At 39.6% G+C, this 12,321-nt stretch overlaps 1 protein-coding gene across 1 annotated transcript in view; it reads left to right on the top strand.

Moving 5' to 3' along the window:
• The window catches only part of PLEKHA7 (pleckstrin homology domain containing A7), a 302,716-nt gene that overhangs the window by 206,075 nt on the left and 84,320 nt on the right, over window positions 1–12,321 (top strand). The window contains exons 9-10 of the mRNA XM_054970740.1: window positions 603–781; window positions 10,743–11,219. Of these exons, the coding sequence (XP_054826715.1) occupies window positions 603–781; window positions 10,743–11,219 (656 nt within the window). The remainder of the gene's footprint in view (window positions 1–602; window positions 782–10,742; window positions 11,220–12,321) is intronic.

Below are 12,321 nucleotides of genomic sequence, written 5' to 3'. Positions count from 1 at the left end.
GCTAGCATCTAGGGTCAAAACTAAGAATGATTTCTCCTGAGAGATTTACAAAGAGATTGAATAGATTTAAAGACCAAGAGATGGTCTTTAAATATTTGAAAGACTGTCATTTGGAGGAGGGCAAGGAGCTGTTCCAGTTGGCAGCAGAGGATAGGACCCGAAGCAATGGGCTTAAATTACATGCACAAAGGTACCGGCTGGATATTAGGAAAAACTTTTTCACGGTCAGAGTAGTTCAAAAGTGGAATCAGCTGCGTAGGGAGGTGGTGAGCTCCCGCTCACTGCCAGTTTTCAAGAAGAGGCTGGATGAATACTTGTCAGAGATGCTTTAGGCTGATCCTGCACTGGGCAGGGGGTTGGACTAGATGGTCTGTATGGCCCCTTCCAACTCTATGATTCTATGAATACCATGGGGCATAAGCCTGCACCCTGTAGAACCCCACAGGACAACTCCCACAGTGAAGATAACTGGTCATCAAAGGCAACCTAATTTCTTGTTTAGCTTCAAAGACCATTGTAATTATTCAAAAATACTGTGACATTTTCATAAGTATGTATCTACCATTACTAAGAATTATCTGTCCATTTTTGTACTCTTACAGGCTGTCCATACAGGCATGAGGGCATATATCTATAATAAAAGTTCTGTTATTGGCTCTCAGGCAGAACATTCAGGGATGCGCACATATTACTTCAGTGCAGATACTCAAGAAGATATGAATGACTGGATCCGGACTATGAATCAAGCTGCCCTTATGCAAACCAGTTCATCACCAAAGAGGTAAGACTAAATGCTTTTTAAAATATATTTCTTTCAAATATCAACATCACATGTAAAAATACTATATTTATATAAAAGTCATCCTTAACTGTTTATAAGTAGTTAGAATTGAATGCCATGCGGAAAACTGCATGTCAGGATATTGATAACAACCTAAGCTGAAGTATAGATGAAGGAGAAGAAACAAAGAGCTTGGATAAATCACATAGGAAGAATGTGCTAAGCACTGATTTACTGTAATGACAAAGAGGGCCCCGAGGTAGCAGTTGCCCTTCCATATCTAATTTAAAACAATAAACTGAAACAGTTCCGATCTTGGAGAAAAATGCATTATATCAAGAGGAACAATGTGAAAAGCTAAAATTGCCAATAGGTCTGTGAGGTTCTGCCAAGTAATTCTCAAAAACTTCACTGCATGAGCCCAGGAACTGCATGAGTTAAAGCATTTTATTTGATAAGCTACTAGTGCATTCACTACTACATTCTTTCCTAGGAATAGATGCAGAGGAGTTAGCCGTGTTAGTCTGTGGTAGCAAAATCAAAAAGAGTCCAGTAGCACCTTTAAGACTAACCAATTTTATTGTAGCATAAGCTTTCGAGAATCAAGTTCTCTTCATCAGATGCATGGTACAGAAACTCCTTTGAAACCTTACACCAAAAGGAGATGTTTACATTTACTAGCAAAGGAATGTTTTGGTTGCATCCTCCCTCTCCCCCCCTAATTGCATCTTCGCTCTCCTCCCCTCCTTCCCCCTCCTCTTCTATATTTGACCAGTTTCTGTACCATGCATCTGACGAAGAGAACTTGATTCTCGAAAGCTTATGCTACAATAAAATTGGTTAGTCTTAAAGGTGCTACTGGACTCTTTTTGATTTTCCTAGGAATGGCATTGCTCTACAAGCACATAAAGTATATAGGAGTCTAAGCCCAGCCACAGCCCCACCCCCTTTCTGAGAATAGTTAAGATAAGTTTAATAGATGAACAGCAGAACATAGCAGAGATGAGATGTGAGAAAATCCAAGGCTTTCTCAGGCGAACTAGAAACCACAGGCTGAGGAAGAGATAAAAACAGGCAGTCACATTCCAGTGAACAGCTTCTAGCATCAGAGTCACACAGAATCAAAACAGGCCTTGCAGAGTATGACAGGAGACATCCTGACAAGGTCCTTGTGAACTCACATTTTAAAAATATTGTCTAGTGTTGTGAGATAAGAAATCAATTCTTAGATGGATGTGGGAATCAAGATGATTCATCACTTTAAAATATTTGCATACCAGTTTTTCACTCTGGCAAATACTATATCATATTTTCATATTGTCCTTCAGGAATATTTGTTCATACCTTGATGAGTGCTAGATCAAAGAGTTCTGATTGTTCAAGAGCTCAGAGAGAAATTAAATGGATTCATAAGACAAAATCCTGTATCATACTTGAAGTTTTAGAGATGAGAGAACTGGGGAAGGAAAGAAAATTATTCAGTTATATTGCTTTGTTAAAACAAAACATGATGAAAGGTATATAAAAATGGATAAAAAACACATTACTATCCCATTATCTGAATTATTTACCGCAGCCTCAGAACAAAAAAATACATCTACTTTTCTTTGCAGTTACTTGAACAAATTAGTGGTTTATATGATTTGTAGTTCATGCCCTTTTCAAATGCCTACTTGCTGTTATCTTTTTCTAGAAATAATAAAACCAAAACACTGCAAGATTTCTTTGCAGCGAATGACAAGGACCTGGTATGTGTGACTGTGACCTGGGTGAGGGAGGGTGAAATGGTCGCCTTGGGAGAACTAATTCCCCCAGGATTCTTGGTCCTTCCTCAGTCACAAACAGGAGGCCAGGGGGGAGGCTGGCAATTCTTACCCAAGAGTCTTTCTCCTCCAAGCCGCTCTGCATTCTGAGATCCCTGGTGTTGATTGTGTAGGCCTAGTGTGGGGTGCCGAGGAGAGTTTGGCTATCTGTTTGATGTATAAACCGCCTAGTGCACCAGCAGATGCCCTGCCATGCCTGTTGGAGGTGGTGGCGGGGTGGGCCTTGGAGTACCCCAGACTGTTAGTGCTGGGGAACTTCAACGTCCATGTCAATGATACTGCCTTCTCACAGGCTACGGACTTGGTGTCTTCCATGACAGCAATGGGACTCTCCCAATTTGTATCGACCCCCACACATCAAGTGGGCCACACGCTAGATCTGATCTTCGGGATGGGGATTTATGTGGATCTGGAAATAGCTGAATTAGTCACCCTCACAGACAAGCTTTGCAGGCATCTGGATCGAGGCAGATTGATGATGCTAATATTGCTGCATTTCTCAGCAGCATTCGATATGGTCGTTTACAATCTGATGATCCACTGTATCCCCATCTGTTGTGGGGATGTAAGGGACCGCCTTGCAGTGGCTCGTCTCTTTTCTCAACTGCCAGGGGCAGAGGGTGGTGCTAGGTGAAGAATTGTCATCCCACCACCCTATCTATATGTGCCTCCTTACCCAGCCGGTCTCCCTATATACGCCCCGGAGGACACTTTGATCAGCAGAAAAACAACTATTTTTTTTTAATTACTAGTACTACAAAAGGGAAAAAATAGGGACAGGGAGAAGGGGAAGAAACAACACATAACAACACAAACACTACATCTACAAGTAATGCATTCCCTTCATACTGCAATTATTTAACATTAGAACTTTGTAAAATGCTGTTAGATTGGTAGATCTTATAAAATACAAACTACAATCAGGATTAGGTCTTCTTCCCCCCTCTGGGTCTCGGTCGCAATTCTCTCTGAACAGCTACGGTCACTGTGCTCGTTCCCTCCTCCCCTCCCCCTTCAGGCTTAAAGTCCTCTTCTTCTTGCTGGAAATCTTGATGTTTACACACAAAGTCCCTTAGCTGATCTTCTGATGTTATCTTGTGAGCTTGATCTTTGTAGCTAAACCAAATACCTTCCGGAAATAACCATTTGTACTTTATTTCACGTTTCCTCAGAAGAGCTGCAAACCTTTTATATTTAAATCTTCTTTTCCAAGCTAAAAATGGAATGTCCTTCAATATCTTAACCTTATTGCCCAGAAAGTCCAAGTCCGCATTATATGAATTATATAGGATGGTGTCCCGGATCTTCTTAGATGAAAAGTCAATAATAATCTCGCGCGGCAGCTGACGCTTCATTGCATATTTTGAAGAAGCCCGACGGACTTCCAAAATGGCGCTTTTTAACTCTTCTTTAGTTGCCTTCGCGGGTATCGCCAAAAGTTCCGACACCAAATCCTTTAAATTCCCATTTTCCTCCTCCTTCACATTCTGGAGACGCAATATTGTCTGAGCACGGTCCACTTGCAACCCGATCAGTTGGTTCTCCAACAGCTTTAAGTCTCTGTTTGTTGCCCTCATGAGTACTGCGTTTTCCCAAGCAGACTTTTCCGCCCCCCCCCTCTGCTGCTTCCTTAATGGTTTTCACTTCACTCTCAATTAAGCCAACCCTTTGATCAGTTTCGTTTAACTTGTCAACAAAGGGCTTTATTGCTTCGACAGCAGAAAAACAACTATTGATGGTCCTTGGCCCCAGGGAGGCCCACCTGATCTCAACCAGAGCCAGGGCCTTTTTGGTCCTGGCCCCAACCTGGTAGAATTCTCTGCCCATCGAAACCAGAGCCTGGCAGGATTTGCTGTCCTTTCACCAGGCCTTAAGATAGAGATGTTATGGCTGAGGCTGGGCTAGGCCTCCACCGGCCATGTGAGGGGAGGGCGTGAATGAATGTTTTAATTTATTTTATTTATTTATTTATTTATTTATTTATTTATTTATTTATTTATTTATTTATTTATTTATTTATTTATTTATTTATTAAACTTCTATCCTGCCCTCCCCACAAATGGGCTAGGGTTAGAATTTACATTAAAAACTTCAGTAAAACCACAGAATTAAAACCACCCCCAGACAGCAACCTTACTCCTCATCCCTGCCAATAATGCACAAAGGGGTGGGCAAAAAAGGAGGGGGGACAGGTGTTTCAGTCAGCTGTAACTCATTTGGGAGAACAGATGATCATACAGCCCTGGTTGGAAGGCTTTCCGATGACTATTGGACCAGCCTCAACCATATGCCTTCCCCATCAGATGTTCTACCACCACTCTGCTTTTTAACAGCTTAATAGCACCTGAAAATTATAGCAATGGCTGCTGCTAGTCTGGTATTTACTATTACTATTGTTATAACTGTTTAAGATCTTACAATATTTTTATGGTTAATTTGTATATTTATTGCTGTATTGTGATTTGAATGATGTAATCTGCCCTGAGCCCACTTGCGGGAAGGATGAAATAGAAATCCAATGAAATAAATAATAACGAAGAGGAGGAGGATAATGATAATAGAACTTGAAGACGTAAAATAAAGATAATTTGTTCTCTAATATTGAGCTCTCCCTAGCTTTTCAGGCCTTAGGCTTGCTATTGTGGGAATGAGGGTGGCAGCAGATGACCATAAGCTGGCTCTGATCTCCTCCACTGTCCATTGTACAAAATGTTTGATGCTTACCATGACATAACATACTCCTATTGTACACTAGTTGTAGCTGTTATGTGACTTGTCTGCTCTATTTTATACTATGTTGTTAAAAGAGCTTTTGTATGTTTGTGTTAGGGGAGTTTCAGAGAAAAGGAAGCTGCAACTCAAAAGTCCGTGATAATTAAAAACTTTTTCAAAGTGTTAAAAATTAGCTTAGCCAATAATATGAAAAGTGCATAAGCAAATGATGCAAAGTCATCAGAAAAGGGGGGAAAGTATTTAAACGTTACAGGTCTTAATAAGTAATTTGCTTTCTGCGCATACAAAAGTCTAGCTGCTGCAGTCATATAAAAAATCAACGTCCTATGATGGGCTGGAATTCCCTCCATTCCCAAGTTTAGCAGCAGGAGTTCTGGGTTCTTATTTATTTGAAACTATAAAATTTCACTCATTTCTCTTATTATTTCCCCCCAGAACTGCCTAGCTACCTCACACGACCACCACATATGATAGAGGGAGCCCTCATGTTTCTTACATTTCCAGCATTTATTAGAAGTATTCAAGTTCCCTAGCGCAATCTTCTTTGGTGTCATGTACCAACGATAGATCATTTTGAAAATGTTCTCTTTAATATTGATACATGTCGTTGTCTTCATTGTAGTTTTCCACAAGTATTCCCATGCCTCCATTGTTATTTCTTTATTGAAATTTATAGCCCATTTCACCATCTGTGTTTTAACTATCTCATCCTCAGTATACCATTTCAGCAATACTTGGTATACCTTGGATATTCTTTTCTTGTCTTCTTTAAGAAGGGTCTGCTCTAGTTCCGAGTTCTCTGTTCGTATGCCCCCTTTTGCAAAGTCTGAGTTGTATAAGTCTCTAATCTGTCTATACTGGAACCAATCATAGTTAGGTGATAGTTCCTCTTGCGTCTTTATTCTAAGTTTAGATACTTCAATCTTAGTTATTTCTTTGTACGTTAAACATTGTTGTTCATTATCCACAGCTCTCGGATCTATCACCTCATATGGAACCACCCACAAGGGGGTTCCTTCTTGTAGGTAGGTTCTATACTTCTTCCAGATTGTAAATAGACTTCTCCTTACAAAATGATGCAGGAACATCGAGTTGACCTTTACTTTGTCATGCCATAGGTATGCGTGCCATCCAAAAATTTTTTTATATCCCTCTAGGGCTAATAGTTTCTTATTCTTTAATGTCATCCACTCTTTTAGCCAAACTAGGCAGATTGCATCATGGTAAAGTCTCAGATTGGGCAGTTGCATTCCGCCTCTCTCCTTTGCATCTTGTAAAACTTTTACTTTCACTCGAGGCTTCTTGCCTGCCCAAACAAAATCTGATATTTTCCTCTGCCATTTTTCAAATTGTTTAGAGTCTCTGATGATTGGTATTGTCTGTAACAAAAACATTACTCTTGGTAACACATTCATCTTAACTGCTGCAATCCTGCCCAACCATGACAGGTTCAATCTATTCCATTTGATCAAGTCTCTCTCTATCTGAGTCCATAATTTTTCATAATTATTCTTGAACAAATCTATATTTTTTGCAGTCAGCTCAACTCCCAGGTATTTCACCTTACTAGTTACTTCACAATCCGTTGTTTCCATTAACAATTGTTGTTTCTGCTTAGTCATGTTTTTGCATAATATCTTTGACTTCTTTTTGTTAATGAAGAAACCTGCCAAGTCTCCAAACTCCTTGATCTTGTCTATCACTTTTGGCATGTTCTCCAGTGGGTCTTCTACAATTAACATTATGTCGTCTGCAAATGCTCTGACCTTATATGAATAGTCCTTTATTTTTATTCCTCGTATTTCCTCATCTTGTCGGATTTGTATCATCAGAATCTCCAATACTAAAATGAACAACAATGGAGATAACGGGCAACCTTGTCTTGTTCCTTTACTAATCGTCAATTTCTTGGTCAGTTCATCATTCACTACAATTGCTGCAGTCTGGTCTCTATAGATTTCCTTGATTGCTCTGACGAATCTTTCTCCCAGTTGTAGCTTTTCCATAGTGGCAAACATAAAGTCCCAGTTTAAATTGTCAAACGCTTTTTCAGCGTCTACAAAGAAGAAACCAACCTCTTTGTCACAACGCTTGTCGTAGTATTCAATAGCATTGATCACTGTCCTTAGGTTGTCTCTTATTTGTCTGTCTGGCAAAAAGCCTGCTTGTTCCTCCTCTATGACTTCCGAGAGCCACCCCTTCAATCTCTCCGCCAATATCTTCGCAAAAATTTTATAGTCATTATTAAGTAGTGATATAGGTCTGTAATTTTTCACGTTGGTCAGGTCTTGGCCCTCCTTTGGGATCAATGATATATTCGCTTCACTCCAAGTATCTGGAATCCTTTGATCCCTAAAAACTCCATTCATCACCTCTTTTAGGAATGGTGCCAGTTCATTGGCCATTGTCTTATAAAATTTAGCCGTAAGTCCATCTGGCCCTGGCGCCTTTCCTAGATTTGCAGATTGTATTGCCTTGCTTATTTCCTCGTCAGTTACTTCACTGTTCAACTTACTTCTCCAAGCTTCCGAGATTTCTGGAAGTTTGGTCTTCTCCAGATATGATGCTATTGATTCTTTGTTTACTTCTTTTTTATTATACAGCTTAGCATAGAATTTATAGAAGGCTCTACTAATGGTAGTCTGCTCCAAGTACGTTTTATCTTCTTCACAGATTTTATTTATTATTTTCTTTTCCCTTTTCTTCTTCAATTGCCATGCCAAATATTTCCCAGGTTTATTAGCACCCTCAAACGCTTTTTGATTCAGTCTTTTAAGATTCCACTCCAATTCTTTATTACTCATTGCTGTTAGCTGTTCTTGAAGAATTTTGATTTCCTGGTATATTTTCTTTTTCCCTGGTCTCTTTTTTAACTGTACTTCTTTGGCTTTTATTTTCTCCTCAATCTCTTGTCTGTTCTCCTCTTTCTTTTTTCTTGCTCTGCCATTTAAGTCCATTAGTATGCCCCTTACAACCGCCTTGTACGCATCCCAAACTTTATTGGTTGGTACTTCTTTATTCACGTTGTATTGTATAAAAAACTTAGTCTCTCTTCTCAATGTTTCCATATTCTCACTTTCCTGTAACAAGTCCTCATTTATTCTCCAGGCTTTCCTTTTTCTCCTTTTTCCAAATTTCCACATAATTGGGTTGTGATCTGAGCCTACCATCGGCATTATTCTTACCTCCTTAGTCCATAACGCTAAGTCCTTTGAGGCCCAGATCATATCAATTCTTGATAATGTAAGATGCCTTGCAGAATAAAAAGTAAACTGTCTGGTTTTAGGATATTCTCTCCTCCATACGTCTTCGAGAGTCTCTTGTTGAATCAACTCAAAAAAAAGCTTTGGCAATAATCCTCTTTTCTTTTGTGCTTTTGTAGTCTTTTTGTCTAGTTCCAAATCTGTCACTCCATTGAAATCTCCAGCAAGAATTATCTGGTCATATACAAGATCGTCTAAGTGCTTCCTTAAGTCCTCAAAGAAGCTTTCCTTTGCACCGTTAGGTGCATAAAGTCCGACTACCAACACTCTCTTTAAGTTCCAGTTACATTCCACTGCTACAAATCTAGCTTCCACATCTCTCATAACAAATTTTGGCTGCAGCTCCTCTTTTATATACAACACCACTCCTCTTTTTTTCTTGTTGGAAGCCGCTACAAATTCTTTGCCCAATTTTCCAGATTTTAAATATTTTACATCCTGTTTTCTAATATGGGTCTCCTGCAAACAAACAATATCACATTTTTGTTTTAGTAGCCAATGAAAAATATTTTTTCTCTTATTCGGTGAGTTTAGTCCATTTACATTCCAAGATAATACTTTACTCTCCATATTCATGGTTTTGTTGGTAAGTCTTTTTCATTGTCCTTAATAAATCTCTCCATCTCCCGCTCAGATCTGATACGCTTTTTTGCCCCTCCAAACTCAAAGGACACTCCTTCCGGTAACTCCCATCTGTACCTAATGTTCATGTCCTTCAAAGTCTGAATTAACACTCTATATTTTTTCCTGTCCAGTAACACTGATCTGGGCAATTCCTTCATTATGATAATCGTCTTGCCATCAATCTCCAATGGGTCTTGAAATTGTTTTGTCACAATCCTCTCTTTCATATTTCTAGTTGTAAACTGCACGATCACATCCCTTGGTAGTTTCCTCTGGGTTGCAATTCTCGAGTTCACACGATACGCCACATCTAGGATAGCCACAATTTCCTCCTCCTCCTTCCCCAGGTATTCAGCCAACACCTCAGTCATCTGTTCTTGCGCTGATTTCCCTTCAACTTCTGGCAGACCACGAAAACGAAGCTGCTTCTCCATGTGTTTAGTTTCTGCAACTGACATCCTCCCCTTTACCGATCTCATCTCTGTTTGTTGCGTTTCTATTAAATTCTCCATCGCGTCTTCTACTGTTTTGACTCTCTGTTTCGTTCCTTGTAATTCACTGCTAATCGTTTCCACGCCTTTTTTCACTTCTGACAGCTCCGACTTTACTGTCTGTGTAACTTCTTTAACCTCTTTAATAAGCTCCAATTTCGTGTCCTTAAGTTCTTTCATCATGTCTATAAGTTTTTTGTCCAAATTTTCTATTGCCGATTGCCACTCTTTTTTCGACATCGTGGGGCTTGCTTTAGCTCGCTCCCACGAATCTGCTCTCTTCCTCAGCTCCGTGGCGTATAATTAAACGTTTTCCTTTTTTTTTCAAATGTCCCAATCTTTGCCAAAATTAGTTTTTTATATCCAAAATGTCGGGCGTCTTTTCTCTATGGTTTCTCTATGTTATTATAATCCAAGATGGCCTACTTCCTCTTCCGCTGAAGCCACGACCCTTCCACTTTCAAAAATGGCGATTCCCCACTTCCTGTCCCTTGGCAAGGGCCGCTTCCCTCCAGCCACTCTATTGTTATTACACACTTCCTGTCTCCCGTCTTCCCACAGCAGGTCTCGCGATGGTGTCTTTTTCCCACAGCTCCAAGACCACAGGTACCTTAAGGTACGTATTTCTGTCTCTAAGCCCACTGAAGTAAATGCATAGGATTGCACCATAAGTAATATGTGTGCCTTTCTTTAAAAAATATAGAGGATAATGGGACTGGTATTTATTTTTTTAAGAACACTTCTATCCTGCCTTATCTCCTCAGATTCAAGGTGGCTATCAGTGCAGCAATCAGGTTGCAAGGACACAAATTATAACAGTACAATAATGTAAACTGCAGGTTTACACATTACTTCCTCCCCAAATATTTTGAAGGGATGCCAATGCTCCCACATGTTGTTACAGAGCCATTGCCTCTCTTCTTAATGTTGTACAACAACTAGAAGCTGTATGAGTATGTAAGAACATCTGACCAGATTGGCCAATCAAATAAACTGCTGACTTTTAACTGCATGAATATTTCCTTAGAGAAACAGAAAAAATAGATCAACAAGCCGTTCCTCAAACCAATCATGTGGATACCTGCAAAGAATGTGCTAAGTTAAGCCCCACTGATGCAAAAGGAAGTTATAGAAAATCACCTGAAAGCTCTGGTTATGAAAAGCATGAAGAGATGAGGAGAGCAAGAGAAGATGACTGTTACACTGTCAGAAAGAACACTGTAGAATCAAAGAGGAAGAGATTGAAACAGCCATTGATGTCAGAGGGTGGCGCTCTAAATCCTGAAATAACAGTGTCTCGATCCCAAGTTGCTCCACTTGTTGAGAAGAATGGATTGTTTTCCAGTTCATTAAGTACAACCACTGGCCCAGTGGAGCAGAATGGTACTGGTTTGTATAAACGAGGATTTGTTCCCAGACCAACTCAAGATAAACAGAAACAAAGGAAGCACAACTTGGCTCATATAGAGCACTGGGTAAAAATCCAAAAAGGAGACACAAAAAGGTTAGTAATGTTAGGATGAGCTGTTTTTAAGGTGGACTATAAATAACATAAATAATAATATAAAAATATTGCATAGCTCTCCTTTCTTCCCATTCGTATAAGGTAAGCTGCCCTGTCTGTGTTCTTAGACAGCGCAGTAAAGAAGTTCAGTGGCTAGACAATGGCAGTGCTCTTCATCACTTAAGCGCTTCTCCACTTTAGGTTCAGATAAGTACGCATGTTAGAAGGCTCACTAACAAATGGTTTTATTGCTAAATTTCTTTATTCTTGTTTCTCCTTCAGTGAGGATATTATTTTCTGTCCTGATGGTCACTGTACCACAGTTGGGATGTTTTTTCCTGGCACCTCACTGATACCACACAGAACCTAGACCAGGTTGCCCATCTTCTTCCAAATTTGTGAGTTTCTGAGGTGCTATATTTGTCACCTACTTGATTGCAGAGTTAATTTGGTTGATAAGGTTGGCTATACAGGTGTCCCCTGCCTCTCTCACCACTCCATGTACATTCCTCCTGAAGGTGTGTGTTTGGTGGAAGAGGATGACCATCCCAAACAGACGGTATATACTGTTTTTCGGTCAAGGATGTACAAGTAACATATACCATTCAATATAACCCCTAGACTGTTAACTGAGTCATCAGGATCAGCTGAACCCCATTGAAAACGGGAAGTACAGTGTCCTTCAAGATTTCCACTTTCCAAACTAGTATCATTTCCATCCTGTCATTAAGATGTGTTCACTTTCAGCAATTTGACCACAGCAATCAGGAAATGTCTCAAGAACTCTACTGCACCACCAGGGGATTTGATAGGAGAAATAGAAGCCTTGTTGCTCATGTGTAGGACCTTATGCTTCCTGAAATGAGTTCTTTGGATTCTGAGTTTAATCTGTTTGATGTGTATGTTCTTGGCTGAAAAATTATAGTTAAAAGCATAATGTGGCAGCATCTCTGGTGCACAAAAAGGTGCCTTGAAATATTTCTTCAGATCCATTTTGTTAATGGAATTAAATTCCTAACATTGTTTTTAAAAGAATGGTATTTTCAAACATTATTAGAAACCCTATTTTATTACTTGTTAAATAAGCTTAGTCTTAAATGTG

Source organism: Eublepharis macularius, chromosome 2 (genome assembly GCF_028583425.1).
Source record: "Eublepharis macularius isolate TG4126 chromosome 2, MPM_Emac_v1.0, whole genome shotgun sequence".
Taxonomy (NCBI): Eukaryota; Metazoa; Chordata; class Lepidosauria; order Squamata; family Eublepharidae; genus Eublepharis; species Eublepharis macularius.
This window is presented reverse-complemented; position numbering and strand designations above follow the sequence as displayed.